This window comes from Sinohyriopsis cumingii, chromosome 11, assembly GCF_028554795.1.
Source record: "Sinohyriopsis cumingii isolate HCF-2022 chromosome 11, ASM2855479v2, whole genome shotgun sequence".
Lineage (NCBI taxonomy): Eukaryota > Metazoa > Mollusca > Bivalvia > Unionida > Unionidae > Sinohyriopsis > Sinohyriopsis cumingii.
The window spans coordinates 84,358,520-84,379,269 of record NC_142971.1 but is presented as its reverse complement, the minus strand read 5'-3'; the positions used below and the strand labels follow the sequence as shown (position 1 = coordinate 84,379,269).

At 32.3% G+C, this 20,750-nt stretch overlaps 2 protein-coding genes across 2 annotated transcripts in view; both read left to right on the top strand.

Moving 5' to 3' along the window:
• Window positions 1–20,750, top strand: part of LOC149788886 (plexin-B-like) — a 446,804-nt gene that overhangs the window by 181,690 nt on the left and 244,364 nt on the right. The gene's annotated exons all lie outside the window — the stretch shown is intronic.
• LOC149788888 (hepatocyte growth factor receptor-like) overlaps window positions 1–20,750 on the top strand; it is a 219,804-nt gene that overhangs the window by 115,785 nt on the left and 83,269 nt on the right. The window contains exons 14-15 of the mRNA XM_089973562.1: window positions 3,259–3,404; window positions 11,993–12,092. Coding sequence (XP_089829688.1) covers window positions 3,259–3,404; window positions 11,993–12,092 — 246 coding nt within the window. The remainder of the gene's footprint in view (window positions 1–3,258; window positions 3,405–11,992; window positions 12,093–20,750) is intronic.

The following is a 20,750-nucleotide window of genomic DNA, read 5'->3' as shown; positions in this document are numbered from 1 at the left end:
TGGAGTCATCACGTTAGCAAGCGAAAACACCAGGTCATTGACTACACTGCCTTGAATGAAAACATTCAATTATTGTTTCAACAGCAGTTGAGTAGAATTCACTAACAACCCCTCCCTTTCTCGATATGTTCCCCATTGGTTATGTTGCACCAGCATGGACTCAACCAAAAAGAGATAAATCTCAGCTAATTTTCATCAGTTATCCACTTGTCCATGTAAAAAGTTTTGGGCAAAAACAAAATGAATGATATCTGATTAGCATAATCAGTATGGTTCAGCATAGATGTGGATCAATATAGTTCCATATGGACATGGATTATGGTTCTGGATGGACGTGGATTATGGTTCTGGATGGACGTGGTGTCAGGCCCTCATAATATACAATCAATGGAGACTTAAATATGCTCCAGGTAGATATTTTCTTTGATTGCTTAGCAGTTCTACAACTGAAGACAGGTAATTGAGTAGAAGTGAGTGACTGTGCATCTTGCAATTGAACAAAGCCAGACTACAAATCATTTTTACTTCACAATGACAATTGCTGCAACTTAATGGTCTTAAACTATCTAACAGGAAAAATCTAAACCAACAAGTTAGTAAAATTCACAATTTATTTCCCTTTAATACAAAGTCAACATTTAAAGGAAACTTACAATATTGTCATTTAAATCTCAGATAATTCTGAATGTTCAGTCACAAGTCCATCAGTGTAGAATATTCCAAATAAAGTCCCAGTCTTGAATATGCTGATGTACAATAATCTTGCATAGGCTGATTTATCAACAGTCTTGATGTATCAGATATAATCCAAAATGTCTTTGAATGAATTCACAATAATCTCAAAATGGTGGTTTATTCCTAAAGTCAGTACTGAGCACTTTGTAATTTCAATAAATAATTTAAATGATTTTTCTCAGATTATATCTGAACACAGCTAACAACGATTCTCCATACTGAACTTAAAGTTGTAATGAATACTTTTTTACCTCAACATTTAGATGAAAAACTAACACACAAAAAAGACCAAGTTATGATCAAAAGTTTACTTCCAGAACATTTTAAGACTTTTTTTAAAATAAAGCTGAAACTTGAACTAAAAATCCGTAAGCAACTCATTTATAAATTACAAACATGGATAAACATTAGCCATCTAAAAATATAGTTTTCAAAAGATCATTATGTTAAAGTAAAACCTACAATCATGGGTAACAGTTAAGCAGACAATATAGATATACGTGACACAATGTTAATAGAGGAACTATGATGGACCCTCAAAGTTGTCCACACAAGAAAACAATCAAAGCAGGACAACAGCTGGGAGATGAAATTGTTCAGAAAACTCTTTTACTCTTGAAATACAAATTGTGTGTTATCCTAGATGTACTTTTAGAATCACTGCCACAACAATGATTGACCATGGTATTGCTTGAGTTAGTGACTACATCAACCATCATAAGTACACATTGCAAAGCAGATTTGGTTTTGTGCGTATCTCAAATAGCATCCAGTGACACTGGTGGTGTTTGCAAACAAATTTGATTATGGTTACATTCGTTGATTATGTGTCTATCCAGAACTTCTTTTAGTGACAAAAAGTAATATTGGCACAATTACCTAGATGTACTTGATGGTCATCAAGAAAAAACAATAAGCATAGGTGAGTACAAAATGATGCTTATTGAATGGAAGAAACCGTTGACTCCACACACATACAGAACTGGGGCATTAGTGACCCAAAACATGTAGCTGATTTACATTCAGAAAAATTCATGTAAACATCTGCGTCAGTGTATTGATCTAAGGTAAACATAATACATGTACAGAAGCACATTGGAAACTTTGGTTGAGAGCGCACATCACTTATAATTAAAGATCTATCCGTGTGTGAAAAATATCTATTGGGAAATATTTGTGGGGAATATAGATGAGGTTTAGTGATTAGAAACCATAATTGGTCTGCAAATCTCATACCCCAATTATACTATATCTACCGCCCAGATTATTTCATCAGTTCATGACATTAAAGATAAACCAACTTGTATTTTTCCAAATTAATATTTGCAGTAAATATTGTGTAAAGCTTTTTGGTGTCTCAGGCATGTATGAACTTCCACTTTTCAGCAAAGAATGACTTAACCATTCAGAAAGTCACACGATACCAGTTCCTAATGATACTTATCAGCTTCTTAGAAATGCTTACTTACCTGTAAACATCTTTATTACACTTTGGAAATGAAAAAAAAATCTTTATGTCAGTTATGTGTTTGTGAAAGAAATTATTGTCATACTTTTATAGTGACTTTCTGATTTGTGCAAACACTGAAGGTACTAATGCACTCTCAGGTAACAGAAAATATGGGGAAAATATGATGAAAGATGTTGATAAAATCCTTTTTAAAGTAAACAATTATATACATACCACCAATTTTCTATGTTGTGAAAATGTTTCAATTCAATGTAAAAATTTTCTCACCTGTCAAGCATTGGCAAGACACAGGGATAGCTTTTCTGATTGTATTGCTGTTAACATAAGCATCAGCATTAAGTTTTACGTTTTGCATTGGTTCAGCATTTTTGATGATTTCTGTTGAATGTTGAAATTTGATAGGCATAATCATTTAGGAGGACAGTGAAACTTAAATGAATTCACAATGTATGTCTTGCATTGTATGCTTAATGCATTTAGCTCATTTTAGCTGACACTTTTGTATGTATAGTTATGAAGATTGATCAAAGTATTGCATAAGTAGACTACAGTGATTATTGTTTATGCTCAGTTATCTTTTGCATTTAGTTCAGTTTCTCTGTCACTATTGAATGTATAGGCATGAACATTTATGAGTGTATTCATCTTTAAGGGTCCAGATCAGAATTGGCTAAAGTAGGTCACAGTGACCTACTTTTCATGTTCCATGGAATTCATGTTTAAGTAAAATCTTAAGACCATCGTATACTGTTTCGATCCTTTTTCTGAAATTTTGTTTTGGAAGGTATTCATGGTAAATCTTTTTGGTAAAATGTTCATTGTGTTATTATGTCAAAGCTAATTTAATAGGACCTTTTCCAGTATGTAGAAAATGAACTGGACCAGACTTTCAAAGTGGTGCCAGTTTGATCTAGAATGAAATATATGGCTTGCACTTTCCTGGCTCAGACCACTTAGCTGTTTATGTCCACAATTTTAAGATTTAATGTTTACTGGACATTTTTCATTCTTTATAAAACTGTTGGTCTTTTAATTCCTTTCTCTGCTTGCAGTTTGAGCCAAGAGATGGACCACTTGGAGGAGGAACTGTAATCACAATTACAGGGAAAAACTTTGGGATCTCTGCTAATGAGACTGATAGTATCACAGTTGCTGAAATAAATTGCCAAAAAGATACAATTTTTGATGTTAGAGGGATGTAAGTACATTCTTAGAATCTATTTAAATTGGCTGTCATGACGATAGGTCTGCTTTATGATCTGCTTTGTATGCTTGCCCACATTTTACACCTTCAAACTACACAGTCACTTTTAATCCGACTTATTGGGATGCTTCTTAGGACATGTTATAAGCTTTTGTAGTAGTGGTATTCCCTACAACCATTTATTTTTCACAGTAGATGCAATAATTAAATGATTTTGTTTTTGTATTTAACAGTCAGCCAACTAATCAGCATTCCCACAAACATTGGTAACTTTGAGAACTTAAACCCACTAATGATCAAAACTGCATGTAAATAGATGTATTAGGGGATACAATGGTTTGAAAATTAAATCTGTGTGAAACGATGCTTAATATATGTCAGTACATTTGTAATATTGTAATTCTTGACACACAATCTATTTGGTAATAAAGACTTTCTAATCATGATATGTACAATTGAATGTTTGATCACATACTTCCATTTATAGCATACCAAGAATATCCCATGATTCTTACCTAATTTTACATGTTTTGGGCAGTAGTTTAAAACATGATTGTAGTCTTGACCTAAATATGCATATATAGAGTGAACTTCATAAATTTGTACCAACATGTCTTTTTTATTTTTACTCCAAAAATGATACTACTTGATATATGTGCCTTTTGCTACCTCCATATACATGCACAATAATCATTAGAAATGTATATGTACAGCAGTCTTTGTACATGAATTGCATATTGTAATACATTAATTGAAATGCTGTTGGCACAGGGTAGGACAAACCTGAAATGTATAATCACCATGACCAATGATAAAACAGGCATGGACTTTGGATCTACTCCAATAATGCTCCTCATCCATCACAAATATGCTTAGTTGAAGGGAGCATTATTTTCCACATTTTTCAGCCTCCACATTGATGCACTAGAATGTGTAATAAAGAATGACATAATCATTATATATATATATATATATATATATATATATATATATATATATATATATATATATATATATATATATATATATATATATATGTACACAATGTTTAATTTATGTAATCTGATGATTTATTTGATATGTTCTTGCAATCAAAAAGTCTTTCGTAAGAAAAACTCTTATCTTGATCAGTTTAATTACTCCACACTGATATTATCAAAATGTCAGATGAGTTCAATAAGGATTATGAATAGTTCATAATAATATGTTAAAAAGATCTAGTTACAATTCTGGAGGTAATATTTCACATCTTATTTGACAAAACGGGTAATAAAAGGTTATATCATCAGTGACAGTTTTGATAATGAATGACATCACTATGTGTCAATGAAATGCTTGCGTCTGTTTGGCCTAGTAGTGACTCTGTTTGTGATCTGATTTTGAACAAGTTGTTAAATAGTGTTGTATCATCAAGATGTTCAGGGCTAGATAATTACTCCAGCAAGTCGGCATTTTTATAGTTACAATTTTGATATTGCTAGCTGAAAAAGTGAACTGTAACTTTCTTGCTAGTGATATTTTGGATGTGTGGGTATGAAGCATGAAGTATAATTTTGGACATTGATAATAGCCAATGAAAACTATCATGACTATCAAAATGCTGCTAGTAATAATAAAAGCACTGATGTTTTACAAGTTTTATAATGGGCAAGATATTCACTTATATATAAGGTAAAATCAACATGATAAAAGGTTGTGAGATAGTTTACATTGGGTGACAGTATGCTTAGTAAATTAAGGTTAGCTGTTAAGTTCTGTAAGCTAGGTGAGTTATATCAGTAACACTTGGCAATAATGTAAAATAGATATAAAAAACCGTAGCCGCTGAACCAGTTTCATTAATTGTTATTAAGGCTTCACAAATATAGTTGTAGATGTGAGCAGACATTGGACATTGTCATGAGGTTATGTACTAAAATATCAAACTATCAACTGTACACCACTCTGAGATTGTGTGATTCCAAAATTTCGATATGACCAAGAACCATGTATCTATAAAAAAGTGGATTATTACTTTCAAAAGCATTTTGTTACAGATCTTATAATCCATCAGTACAACAGATATAAAATCAAAGCTGCTAAAATATTAATCTGATTTTTGAAATTAGGAAAAATCCTTGACCACATGACACTGTAATTCAGTTCAAAACCTTCATGATTAATCATATGGTTATCATTATATAAGACAGGCTTTTTTGTTCATAACAATGTATTTCTTTCCTTTTAAGTCCATTTATGGTGTAAAATCTCATTTAAAATTCGTTGAATATATTAGGACGGTTGGTGCACAATATCTAGAGTCACTCAGAAGTGCATTTTGAAGAAGCCTATTTATTTTGGAGTCAAAAGCAACAGGTCTGACTAAAAGAACAGAAATTGTTTCTGTACAGTAGCTTTACTTCAAGCATGGGCCAAACAGTGCGCCAAATAGTTTCTGTACAGTAGCTTTACTTCAGGCATAGACCAAATAGTATGCCAAACAGTTTCTGTACAGTAGCTTTACTTCAGGCAAGGACCAAACTTTGTGGATGATTTACATTTAGGTGAAGAAGAAGCATATTGATTTTGTGGGTTGGCAGTCAGGTTTACTGTGTGAAAAATGAAATATGCTCTATAACTCAAACAAAAGTTAATTTGATTTTATCCAGATATGGTATGCAGCTTGATATTTATGAGACCTAAGCTTAATTCACTTGTTAGCATTCTACATAATTAAAAAAAAACCTGAATTTTTTATCCACGTTCTAAACATGCTTTTACACTTAAAGGATACCTTTATTGGATTTTCAATAAATTTATTATGCAACTTGATATTAATGATACAAGTCTGAGTTGGATTATCAGTGTTGCTTAGGTATATGTTCAGTATGCAATATCATCTTTAGCAGAGTTATGGCCCTTGATTATCAGACTATCTCCATTTTATTTTGTGCAATGACTACCTTGATATGCTGCTTTATTTTGAGGAGTTTGTGGTATCTTTTAATTTTTCAACATCAGGTATATATATCATTTAGTAGGCTTCTGGCCCACGATTTTTTTTCTCCATGCAGTTATTCCCATTATTTTTACTATTGAAATTGTAACTTTACATTGATATAACTTCAGTGGGATCTGGTTTCTTTTATTAATGTAGTGATAATTATATTAGTAATGTTTTCCTTAACTAATGTACTTTATTTATTTACTGAATTATGGAATTGCTTGCTAGGATATATGCCTGAAATTTAATTACTATATGACACGAATGTTCAGTTTCAAACCAGGAAGCTTGTTTTCTCAATAAAGCCTAAAAGGCAGTGTGTTTTATTGCCCACATAATGATGTTTGTAAAAATGTTTAAACATTTACTGGCAGGGACAGTATTTTAGCCTAAAATTCTGTCCATCCATGGAATACAGGTATCAACTTGTTTCAGAAATGATTTTGTTTTAAACCAAATGTATATTGAGTAAATTGATTATTTAATTATTATCTGAAACATACAGATTGACAATCATTCACTGTTTATTTAAATGAATTTTCAATCGTAAGTCTACTTATCTTCATTTCAACTTACATGTAGATATTCATATTAACACAACTAAAAAGGCTTGAATTGGATGGGAATGTTATACAATAGTTTCAATAACTACTTGTGAAAATGTTTCAATTCAACGTAAATGAATGTATGCCATATTCCAAACTAAATACACAAGCGCATATTTATCATTACACAACAACAACAACATTATTACTGCACATATAACTCCGCCCAGATAAATTTTGAACTTAGTCGCACTCTCAACATAACTTTTAAAAGAAAATGGCGTGTCTAATTAAAATTGAAACTCGGAGTCATATTGTGAATGAATGTGCATTGCAACAACTTTTCCATTTGATGTGGAATGAATATATTTGGGTATTTTTCTCGATTCAAGGACATTTCATGATTATGGACTGGATTTCTAAAACTGTGACTATTCCACATGAAATACATGGGATTGAAGAAGCTAGGGAGAAGCGTGTTGACATCTGCAAATGTATTTATGTTTCTGTCATTGAATGTTTCAAATCATTATGTGGGAAACATATGAAGTCTTTTGATTGCAATTGTCAAAAAGACGCTATGGAATTTAATGCTTATTTCTTTTTAAATGCAGTAAGGAGGATGTAATTGCACTAATTTTTGATTAGTTTCAAAAATGATTTTGTTTTAAACCAAATATATATTGAGTAAATTGATTATTTAATTATTATATGAAAAATTAATATTAACAATCATTCATTGTTTATTTAAATGAATTTTCAATCGTAAGTCTACTTATCTTCTTTTCAACTTACATGTAGATATTCATATTAACACAACTGAAAAGGTTTGAATTTAATCGGAATGTTATACAATAGTTTCAATACCTTCTTAATAGTATTGCTAAACTTTTTTATTTGCTCTCTTAGTAGCCAAGTTTTTTGTTCAAATATTTGGCCTATAAATAATAGTTCAACCAAAATACCACTTCTACTGTTCATACATGAGATCACTGGAGTATATCATAGGAAAATAAAAACACAGGATATACAGCAAAACGATGTACTGTCTGCAATTCTTCAGTCTCGCCACTTCATTGAAAACAAAACACCCGTCATGCCTATTTTTTGTGGAAACTTTTGGGAAATTTATACATGAAATAAATGTTCTGTCTTAATTGTAAATTTATATAATTTAAAGCATAACTATGTACGAAAAAAGATGAAAACTCGAACTTTGTAAGTTTGATAAATTGCTATAAATTTGATAAATTCTAGGCAGGTTTGGTTGGATTGGTAATTGTGTCATCCTTACATACTGAAGCAAAGCATACCCAATAATAATAATCATAATACTGTAATAATAACGACTTTATTTAAATAAGGTAATACATTTAGCAGAAGAACTAATATATCGAGGCACCTTCATACAAAGGAAATTATTTATATACAAATGCACACATAGACACACACATGCATGCATATACCTAGCAGCATGTATGTGCATATACAACAATATATTCATTTTCTTTCCTTTGTCTCCCAAGATGGATACTCATCCAAATATAATGAACCCACATAGTGTATATACATGCAATATGCATTTAGTAAATGTACATCCTATATTGACAACAAATTACCCACTATTCAGAAAATGATTATTGTACATGATGTAACATGTATGGTATGCCAGATCATTAAATGTATGAATATTCTTTTTAAATATTATGATATGAACATTCGGTATGAAATGACAGACCAGCTGTGAAACTGATACACAATATAGGGGTAAGTACCTAAAATATTTTTCTCAATTCCATTCGGCCGATTTTAAAACGTTCTAAATAGAACATTCTCCTTTCACAGGTGCAGAAACAGATGCTGAGCAAAAGAAACACATTTTAAATTCATTCATATCAATACCAGATAAACATAACACTACCTTTTATTATCTGACACAAGGGCTTGATTATAAGTCCCAGGTTTAAGAGAACTATGACACTATCACCTGATTATTAGTCCTGGTGTCCTTTGTCCTTCTAACATAAGAAAATCAAGTGAGCATGTTTGCTATGTAATATGTCAATGGGAAATATTTCTCCCAGAAAAAGTGAAGAATTTTATTATTGAAACACAGTCACATTGTTCAGGTTCAATGACATTAAAGTTTGGGCCGTAGGGGCTGAAGACAAAGCAATGAAAGCTAGAGACAACATCATTAATTCTACAATTGTAAAAGGGTTGAATATTAACAACTTAAAACACATGGAACATTCCAGCATGCGAAGATAAAATAGGAAATATTTTATGGCTATCACATTATATTTATTTTGACTTTTGTTTTCTTTGCAACTTTGTTGGCTCCTAAAAACTGTTTGCTGACAATTAAAGTTTCCAAAAATATATATGTAGATAGATACGTAGATGAGAATGGTTCAGAATACAGATATAGTTAGAAGACAAAACGAAAAAACAGTTGTATTTTCAGTCAGCTTCTGGTTGCCCTGGGGTAAACAGACTTTCATAAAATGTGTAAATCCCTGGAGCAAACAGACTTTTACAAAATGGGTAAATCCCTGGGGCAAACAGACTTTTATCAAATGTGTAAATCCCTGCATAAAAGCTAGAAACTTTTATCATGCCAAGATAATATAACAGTCTAATCTCATCAACTGTGTCAGAAATAATGAAAGCTTAACCGTCTGTAGTTCTTTATTTACACTGACAACTGAAAGATTGGTGAACACTAAACAATAAACTATGATGATGATATATACAATGAGGTAATATCACTGGGTGTAAAACTTGCAAACCATAAATCATTATGAATAGAACATGATATCTTTCTTCCTTTTCTCTCGCATTTTTTATGATGTACGCACAGGCAAGTACCTAGAAACTTGAACTTGCTGGAACCAAATTTGAGCCTGTCCTGGGACAAATTGATTTGTAAATCCTTGCAAAGCAATTTTATGAAAGCATGGACATGTATGTATTAATAACACTCCATTATATATGTAAATGTTTCAAGCAAGTCACTTTGAGGTGAGCATGTGTGTTGCATCTTTCTATGACCTATTTTCTAGGATTATTAAAAATGGAGAATTATTATCTAAAAGCATGGGCTTGTGCATGTTGAAAATAATGAGTGATTTGTCTACAGTTTTCAAGCAAGTCATCATGAGATGTGTATTAGACCAAACTAGATATGTACTTTCTGGGTTTTACACAAATTAAAAAAGAATATATATATATATATATATATATATATATATATATATATATATATATATATATATATATATATATATATATATCCATATGTCCATGTTTTAATGTATCACATTTTTTCTATTTCCACTTAAATGTTAAACTGTTCACTGATGATTTATTCTACAAGGGCTGTCATAAATAAAAACTGGGGCACTTAACTTTTATATCCTGTAAAAGTCTTAAAAAATGTGTTCATTCTTCTAGAGTACTATTCAGTTTGACATATAACTTTATAATTTGTATTTATCGAGGGATGAACATGTATCTGCACAAAAAATTAGGTCACTGTGACATGCTTTACTGGATTTAAAGCAAACTGGTTATACAGTTGTGTTTGGGCTACCATTCTAGAACCTTTCACACCTATTGTGACCAAACTTCTAAAGAGAAATTTGTCACTGTGACATATATTGCAGCCAGCAAAACTGCATTAATTGTATATTGAGATTAAGCTGAGTCACATAAAAATGGAGTTGATGTGACCTACAGGTACATGATATGGTCAATTACACAGTTATAATGATACCAACTCCTACCACAGAAGTGGCTTTTTCTTACAAGCTCCTGATCATGTTTATGTTTTTCCATAGCAACCACATGAAATTACAAAAACTACTAAATAAAGTCAATTTCTTAAAATATTTATTTGTAGAATGAATTAACTAAAGTGTTGTCAGCAAACACAATAACAACAGCTGATATGCTCTATAACTCAGCTTTCTTATTAATGACTATATATTGTACATTTTGACAGGTTACCCATAACACAGATTAACTGCAAATTTTGAATGTATATTTTTGTTTATATAATTAAACCTTAGTTAGAATAAGAAAATGAGCATATAATAACAAGGTTACTGCATTGGTATGAGAAAATATGAACTCGTTTCTTCGGATGGATGTACTGCACTCCCAAGGTTGTGCAGTATATGTATATCCATTCGAAAAACTAGTTCATATTTTCCCATACAAATGCAGTAACCTATAAATTTAATTAAATTATCTAAGATCCAAAATGAAAGATTTAAGAAAGTTACAGTATCGTGAATGAAATTCTAGAGGCCTATATTTTCTATAAATTCTAAACATTTCGAGTATTCCTTATGAGTTTCTGAGGTATCCATAATGATCGACTTTATTGTAACGATGTATAAACAATGCATACGGAAAATATTATCTGGTTTCAGTACTAGAATACATGGTAAACTCCAATTGTTACTTAATTATATAAAGAAAAATACAAGAAACAAAGTAACTGAATTTATGCTATATTCCAAGCTAAATACACAAGCGCAGATTCAACAGCACACAACAACAACATTATTGATGCTCACATAACTCCACCTAGATAAATTTGAACTTAGTCACGCGCTAGCCATCACTATCGAAACCATGGCATTTTGGTCTACTGAAAATTGAAATTTAGGGTCATACTGTGATTAAATGCACATTGCAACAACTTTTCCATTTGGTCTGGAATGAATACATTTTTGCTATTTTTGTCGAGTTTACTGAATTTCTTGAGTATGGACTGTATTTATCTGTTTCAATTCTACATGAAGTACATCTGATTTCAGCAGCGAGGGAGCAGCTTGTTGACAACTGCAATTGTTTCGGTTTTATCATTAAATGTTTGTAATCAAATTGTGGGAAAAATATATGAATTCTTTCAATTGTAATTATCTAAAAGACACTATGCCCATTTGACGAGTGGATGGGCATGTATTATGCTTTCATGTGATGGCTCATCGATAGTGACTAATTAACAAATTCTTTGTTATGTTCCAAATCTTTCCTTTCAGTGTGACTTGTATAACCATATCCAGTGTTAAAGAAACTCAAGGACCCATAATTATTAGTGTGCTTGGTAAAAGTGGACAGAATGGAATTTTCACCTATAAGGTAAATAATGCAAAGGATGGTAAATAAGAATGCTTTGGAGGTCAACAAATAAAGGATAAGAAAAGAGTGATAACATTTGGAATGCTTTGGAGATCAACATATTAAGAATAAGAAAAGAGCGGTAACATTTGTAGTTGTGAAAAAGAAATAATAAATAATGAGATAAACATGATGAAGTATTTCTGAATAGCATATAACTGGTAGGGTGAAACAAATAGAGTAAAGTTTTAGTTGTGAATGTTGGCAAAGGGAGACGTAAACACATGTATTTCAAATGTCTTTGTTTGAAATTGAAGTAGGGTAGGACGAGGAGGATATACAGTAATGATTAAGTCTGGAACACTAAGTTATTGTGGCCATGGTAATTGATTACAAGTTGTGAAATTCTGTGAAAGTATTTTTCGCACAAATGGAAACTTTCAAAAATGGGAATAATTATCAACAAATCTATGATGTTGTAGTCAAGTTTATACATGTATCTATCATTATTCTGACTTGATCAGTATTGAGATTGAAATATTGCTCCTTTTGGTGATGGCATTTTCATTCACTCTTGTCATAAATATGTGGTGGCATATCAAAACCAAAAAAAGAGAAGTAACAAGTCACCATTACGGATCACTGCCATCTCATCTCTGTCTGCGTGGATTCGAGTCTCTGGCTCAGCCAAAGTGGATATAAGAGAAAGCCTGCAAGTAGCTTCTTGTGGGTTGGTTCATTCCGCGGTTTTCCCGGGTTCTTCCTCCACCATTTATACTGGCCACCAAGTATAGCCTATCTTGTCAGGGTGATAAATGACAATAAGAAAAATGTAACAAGTGGAAAGACAGGTATCATGCAGTTTTATATAGAAGAAAAATAAAATAAGAGACATTTCACAGAAGAACACAAATAGATCTTAAAGTGTATATTATGTACAAAATTTATTGAATTTTGCATTCTGGCAATTGACTTGTACAGTTAATTATTAATTTATCATTGTTCTTTTGAAACAACTGCCCATATTCAGCAACAATCTGTTCGTTATTAAATATCGATAGTTTTTACTTTATTGAACTGAGGAACTTGTAAATATGGCATCAGTCCGCGCAACTACTAAACTGACATGAGATTTGTATTGTGGAGGTAGAAATTTTATTCCTTCCCAATATTAAAAAAACAAAATTGTGGGGAAGATGTATTTACTGGCAGTTTTATTTTCAGTATTCATTATATATGTACTGTCCGTCAGTATTTATAAGAATTTATGCAATGTTTATATTAAACAGTATGAGTTTGTTAAAGCTAGGATAAAATTAACTTATCAAATCTATAAAATGTGGGCCCTAAATCCCCATCTCCCATGCCAGCACCACCACTACCATCTTAATGTCCACACTAATTGCAGTGGAGGACATTTGCTTTGTCCCATCATCTGTTAATATGTTTGTATATGGAAGCTAAGGAGTTAGATTGTGCAAAAACTACTTAATATAAAGAAATGAAATTTTGTGGGCATATTTATTTGCATATATATTAATATATGTTGTAAAGCTGTTTTGTAACTGCATTTTCATGTTTTTAGCCTAACGCATTGTTTGACATTGATTTTGGCTGGATAAATCTGTTATCTGGTTGATGACTCTTTAGTAGTGTTATGTATATTTGATTTAATTATATCTGATTTAATATATATTTATTTCAATTTAATTATTTGTCATTTTTTTTAATTGTCTTTACATGATATTTTAATGTAAATTTATTCATTAGAGATGATATTTTTTAGAAAATTGTTTGTCCTTGACTTAGTGTATAAACACCAGGTGTTGATCTAAATCCTGACCTTGTTTCAGAATTTGTAGCAATCTTCGTAAACAAGTTCTCTTTTATTTTAAAATGATTGGTTGTTTCCAAGGTCATGTTGGGATTTTGTCTTTAAGATATAAACACTTTTTTATTTTTGTATTTCTTAGAGTAAAAATGATTGGTCTTCGTTAGGGTCACACAAGGGTAAATATGATCTGTAACAGGTACTTGCTTCTATAAACTTCCAGAAGGTGATCACGTGACCCTTGTTTATGTTTTAGAAAGCCCATATAACCCATGTTTTGGGGAATTAATCTCAGTAGAAGCTGGGCTGTTAAACTGTTAGTTGTATGTTGTGCTGTTTGGAGTTATTTCAAATTACTTGGTTTGGAGTTATTTCAAATTACTTGGATTTAAAAGGATTAATCCTGTTATTTTTCTGGAAAATACGTGTACTCATGTACTGTTGTGGAACAAGGGCAGGTTTCTAAAAATAAAAATTGATTCAGCTATTAGAAACTGGAGTAATAATTTTTATTTTTACAAGGAACTGTAGACTTCAACACTACAGATTGCAGCTTACGTCATCGTATTCCATCTTGGATTCTTCGTCGCGATTCGAACATGAAATCAGTACAACATTTTGTTATTAGGACTACTAAAATTTCATTATCGGATTAATTTTGGATTATTTTTGGATTTGATTCTTTAAAATCATCAGTTCATATTTGTTTCATTTGAATTCCTTTAGTTATTTAAATCTTAGTGAAATTGGCAGGCTTTTTCTAAAATGTCATCAAAAGTGGAAATCTTTTTTCAAATCCTACCCAGGAACAATTAGATATTTTCAAAAAAGGTGATTTGATTCAACTAGCTAGAAAATACATTCTTTCTGAAGTAAAGGCTTCCTTAACGAAATGAAAAAAAACGAAATATTTTGGTCTAGTATTTGGTAGAAAAGAATGTTTTTTATAAAAGTGCTTTGGTTTCAGTAAGTAAGTCTGTATCAGACTCGGACACAAAAATGAAGGAATTAGAAATAAAATACAAGATGGAATTAGAGTTGAGGAAGCTGGAGCTTCAGAAGAAGAAAGGGAAAAACAAATGCAATTACAAGAACAACAAATGAAGTTACAAAATGAGAAATAGGAGAGAGAGACAGGAAAGAGAGAAAGGAAAAAGAAGCAAATGCATTTAGATAAAGAAGAAAAAGAAAGACAAATGCAGTTACGAAAAGATCAAATGCATTTACAAAAGAAAGAAAGAGAGAAGGAAGAGAGGGTTTATCAATGTAGAAGGAACGAAATGGAACTGTCAAGTGAAAAGTACATTCATACCTCAAATCCAAATTTAAGTTTTGAGCTTGCAAAGAATATTAGATTAGGGTCCCCTTTCAGAGAAAAAGAAGTAGAATTTTTGTTCCTTATTTTGAAAAAGTTTTTGAAAATGGCCAAGGGATCATTGGACTCGGTTTTTACAATATGTACTCACTGGTAAAGCTAGTGATATTTACTGTTCACTGTCAGTTCAACAAAGTGGTGACTATCATATGGTCAAATTAGGCATCTTAAAGGGTTACGAATTAGTCCCAGAAGCTTATCGACAAAATTCAGAAACTATAGAAAAGAAGCTGGACAAACTCATGTCGAATTTGCTAGAGAAAAAGAGCAGTTATTTGATAGATGGTGGTTAACCAAGAAAGTTGAACAAGATTATGAAAGTCTTAAACAACTTAAATTACTTGAAGAGTTCAAGAACTGTGTTCATAGTGACATTAAGTCTTATCTTAGCTTGAAACCTTGGAATATGCTTCTTGAGCTACTGATGAGTATTCTTACTCTTAAAGTTCCTTTTGTAAATAAGACTTCTGCTCAACAGTCTTCTGCCAGAAAGGTATTTCAGCCTAATACAAGCCTTTCTAAAACATATACTGGCACAACATCTAAAAATCAAACTTCAGAGAAGCTTGTTTCAAGATCATTGTCTCTTTCATATGTGTACCTATTGCAAGAAAAAAGAGCAGATTTTAGGTCTGGCACTTTCCAGCCTATATTGCTTGAATGTGGCAGTTAGCAATTCAAGTCAGAAGTGAAGTTATGGTTTGACAGAGTTATAGTGGAGAGAACATTTGAAATTTGTAATATTGGGGTTCTGTCTCTCCTGCTCATTCTTCAAAGTTTTCTTCAGATTAGATATTATGGCTCTTACAAAGTTAAGAAGAAAATGAATGAGTTAAATTATTATGGTTTTACAGAACAATAGTGGAGAGAACGTTTGAAATTTGTAATATTGGGGTTCTGTCTCTCCTGCTCGTTATTCAAAGTTTTCTTCTTCTTCAGATTAGAAAGTATGACCCTTACAAAGTTAAGAAGAAAACGAATGAGTTAAATTATTATATTAGTGCGCCTGGGATCTAAATAAATGATAGGAGTACCATTATATTGAAAGAGATAGCAAGGTTAAACATGCAATTCGGAGAAACCCAGTTACCCACTGTAAAGGCTGTCCTCTCCTAATGAGCTTCATCTAATTCAGTTTGTTGATACCCCGACTTCATATCCAGCACTAAACTATTTAGATCCATCCAAACAGTCCAAGATATCTTCATTCCTGGACAAAGTGTAGGTATTTTTTATTGTCATCTTATTCAAGTGCTAAAAATCAATGCACAGGCGAAGTTTTCCATCCTTCTTCCTCACTAAAACAACATTGCTGGTCCAAGGACTATGTGATTAACGACCACACCACTAGCAAGTAACTGGTGCAGGTGATGTTTCACCTCATGTACATAAAAAGGGTGTAAAAGGAGCTTCCAATACTCTGGTAAAGATCTGTGGAACTAGCTTCCACTGCGTGTAAACTTTGCAGCAAATATTAGAGCATTTAAGATTCTTACGTGTTTATTCTCTATTAAACAGTAACACAGAAAGAGTGAAAACAGCAAGCGTTTTAAAATTTAAAAAACAATTTATTTTCCTGGAAAAATTATGTAAAAATGTTAAAAGGAGAATAACTTATGGTTTCAAGAATCAAATCAAAAAATAATCAAAAAATAATCCACGAATTAAATTGCAAAAGTCCTAGTAACAAATGTTCTAATAATTTCAACTTCGAAACCTGATGGAAAATCCAAAATGGATGACGATGACGTATGCTGCAGTCAGTACTGTGCTTGTATACAGTTCCTTGTAGAAATACAAATAATGGCACTCCAGTGTTGGAAATCCAATTCAAATTTGTAAGCAATGACTTTCCAAAATTTCTGTGTGAGAACTCATCAAAATAATTACAATGAAGAAAGAATTAATCTTTTTGAAATCTAACTGTTCTGAAGAAATTTATAACTCGAAATCGGGCTACAACAAAATAACTTGACATCAGTATAAAAAGCCCCAAACTGAGATATCTCTCTAAAACAAATGTTATATTATATTATAAGACGTAGTTTCCAAATTCCCCCAAGTTTCGAAATCAGAAGGGGGGTCACGTGATCATGTTTATATCATGTATACAGACTATGGCCTTGATTAAACCAATAATTTTCTCTAAGAAATTAAAAATAAAAAAGTTGTTTACATCTTAAACCCAAAGCCCCATCATGACTTTGACAACAACCAATCATTTTTTAAAAAAAGAGAACTTTGTTTACTAAATTTTGAATCAAGGTCAGCATCCAGGCCAACACCTGGTGTTTATGAAAAGAACGATTCAGGTCAACCAATTTTCTGGACAAATATCATTTCATGTGAATAAATTTACATTATAATAGCATAAAATCAATACAAAATTAAAACCTGACAAACAATTAAATTAAAATAAATATGAATTAAATCAGATATACGTAACAAGATATCATATGCATGTATGTGTGTCTCATAGACAATGGAATTTAGTATTGTAATACTAAACATGTTAAAATAAACAGTAATTATTGTTATCTTAATATGATGTGCATTGTTACACTCTCCTTAAGAGGGCCTCAAGGGAGAATTAGTCCATGGCTAATAAGTCACCCTCTATAAATAGTATTAGTATTATTATCGGACAGTTTCTTTGTTTCATCTTTTGACAGTTTATCCGACGTGATGTCCATCTGACTGAGAAGGTGATCTATCCGTTCCCTTCCAACCACATCTGCTGGGATGTCAGCCACATACACTGGTTGCAACTCACACAAAATAGCTTTAGGAGGAATACTAATTTTTCTATCAGACCATTCCTCGTGTAGTTGTAAGTCACCAGACCTGGAGAAATGTCTAAGTCTTCATTTACGGTCTTCATTTACGGTGGACATCACTGAGTTCTGAAGCAGAGTACAGGTTGAATGATAAAGTATCTCTTTATCAACGAAGGTTTACAATATCACATTTATATTGCTTTCCACAATAATGTCATGTTACTCTGCACTCTTGAAAACACCTAGACAAAAGTTTATTTTTGCTAACTACTTTTCTCGCAAGGTCAAACATCTGAATGTCAAATATCACGGAGGTGGCAATCGAGCTGTCCGTAGAAATCTTGCTCCCTGCTCACTTTTGCATTCCTCTAGAGCATGCATCAAGTTATTTGTCCCCAGCAACACAGGAATGTGACTACTGTTGTTGTCTGACACAACTAGCATTCAACAACATTGTCTTTCCACATTTGGCAGAATGTTACTTTTTATTTCAACTTCTGTGCAGCCATTATATATGGTAACTTCTCTCCATTCACACATTCAGAAGGTCTGTAATGGGCTCAGTCAGAGTAGTCTTCAAATTCTTGTTATAAAATGTCTGACTAACTGTTGATATGGTCGATCCGGTATAAATTAGTGAATTTACTCTAATACCATTGATGACAACAGAAACGTCGTTAGCTTGTCCTACTAGCTCTATCGTGTCAGTTCCTTTATGTAGTTTGGGGCAACCCTTTGGAAAGCCTAACGACAAGCAGAAGCAATGTGTCCGATTTGTCCACAGTGCCAGCATATTCGGTCTCTCCTCTCATCAGTATTATTTGTCCTTAATGGATTCCTGTAGTGTTGCTGGTTGTTGGATACATGGGATGCTGAATCCTCCTTAAGCATCCTCACTTCATGTGACAAATGCTGGACAAAATCCCTCAATTCACTAAGCTCATGGTTGAAGTTGATGCCATATTAAGATTTGTAGTTATGTTTGCGTTTTAGCTCATCTTCCCGTTGACTATGATCAGATTCAATACGACGAAGAGCTACTCTCAATTCATCAAATGTCTTGAGTGAGTCAAACGTATGGCCAGAAACAGCCATAGGTGTCCGTTTAAATCCTGTCCACAGCATAACCCTTAGCACATCACACATCATTTGTCTTACTGGTCTTCCCTAACCCTTTTTAGACAGCTTTGTTCAACAAATCTTCCAGCCTACAACTCTGTGTAGAAATATCTTTGTCTTTCTGTCGAGCACTGTAGAAGTCAGATAGTAAATTATGTGTCAAATCTACATTGCCATACACACTGTCCACCTTTGATAATAACTCCTTAATGGGTGCTGTTGGACCCAATCACATAGCAACCCATCCAGCTTCTCAAGGAATGTTAGATGAGATACCTGGTCCTGTGCATACATGCATTGTTGTAAACATGTAACTTCGTATCTCCATAATTCATACAATGTTTCACTCTTCCTTTCTCCTGAAAATGCTGATGTCCTATCCATGTGGCAGTGTGACAGATATAGGACCACTGGCTGTTGCATGTGATGTTGTCGTCACTTCCTTAACAGGATATGCACCCAACAAATATACAGCCTGAAATCCACTTTGCGAAATCTTCAGGTGTGTCTGCCTTGGGCTTGGCCTTTAAAGCCTTAAAGGCCTCTACAATGTTTTGAACTTGTTCTTCTGTGAACTCCATATTTACTAAAAACAAATGTGCAACCAAAACGACGAAATGGATGAACTTCTGCGCAATGTATATATATATATATATATATATATATATATAATATATATATATATATATATATATATATATATATATATATATATATATATACGGCCAGTTAAGCAAACATATTGCATATTGCAATATGGATCACTCTGTAAGAACAAATTTTGTGTTGACAGTAGTGAATATTATATCATTTGACAAATACAGGCTCTGGGACAATAGGCTCTAGAAGAATCACTTGAACCAGAACTACCTGTATTCTACTTCTGGCATAATGCAGATTTTTAGATCTAAAATAAATTTACAAACATATATCCTAAAATTGTACAAAGGAGAAAAAAATATTAATGGCAACAGAATTAAAGATCAGGAAGAAAATTCCATTAATATGAGCATCTGTTACGATTGGTTCCTATACGATGGACTTAAGGTATAAATGCACACAAAAATATATAACAAGTTCAAATATTCATATAGGTTTATGTAATAAATATAAATTAATTCAACTTGTACTGATGATAACCATTCTTACCTACTTCAAAGAACAATTTGGTCTAGGTTAAATGCTCAAACAAATTATTTAGTGTCCTAATTAGTCACAACACATAAATATCGGTCTATATAAGCACAGGAATACTATCACTGTCAATCACAAGGTTCAGATCATCCACAGAGTATTAATGAAAATGCTCACACAAACATTTCCTGAATCTCAAGAATGAAGCAGAGAATAAACAAAGCCGGAGTTCCATGTGTATTCTTATATGTTTTTATGAAATATATGGCTGGAGTACACATTCATTGTCAGCATGATACTAAAGGAATTGAATCTCTGTCTATTCTTGTTTAATCCACTTGAACCAGTCCTCCTTCCATCATACACATATATACAACATCGGCTTCAGCATTATTTGTCCCACATTGGGCAAAAATGTTACATCACTTGCCTTCTACTCACAT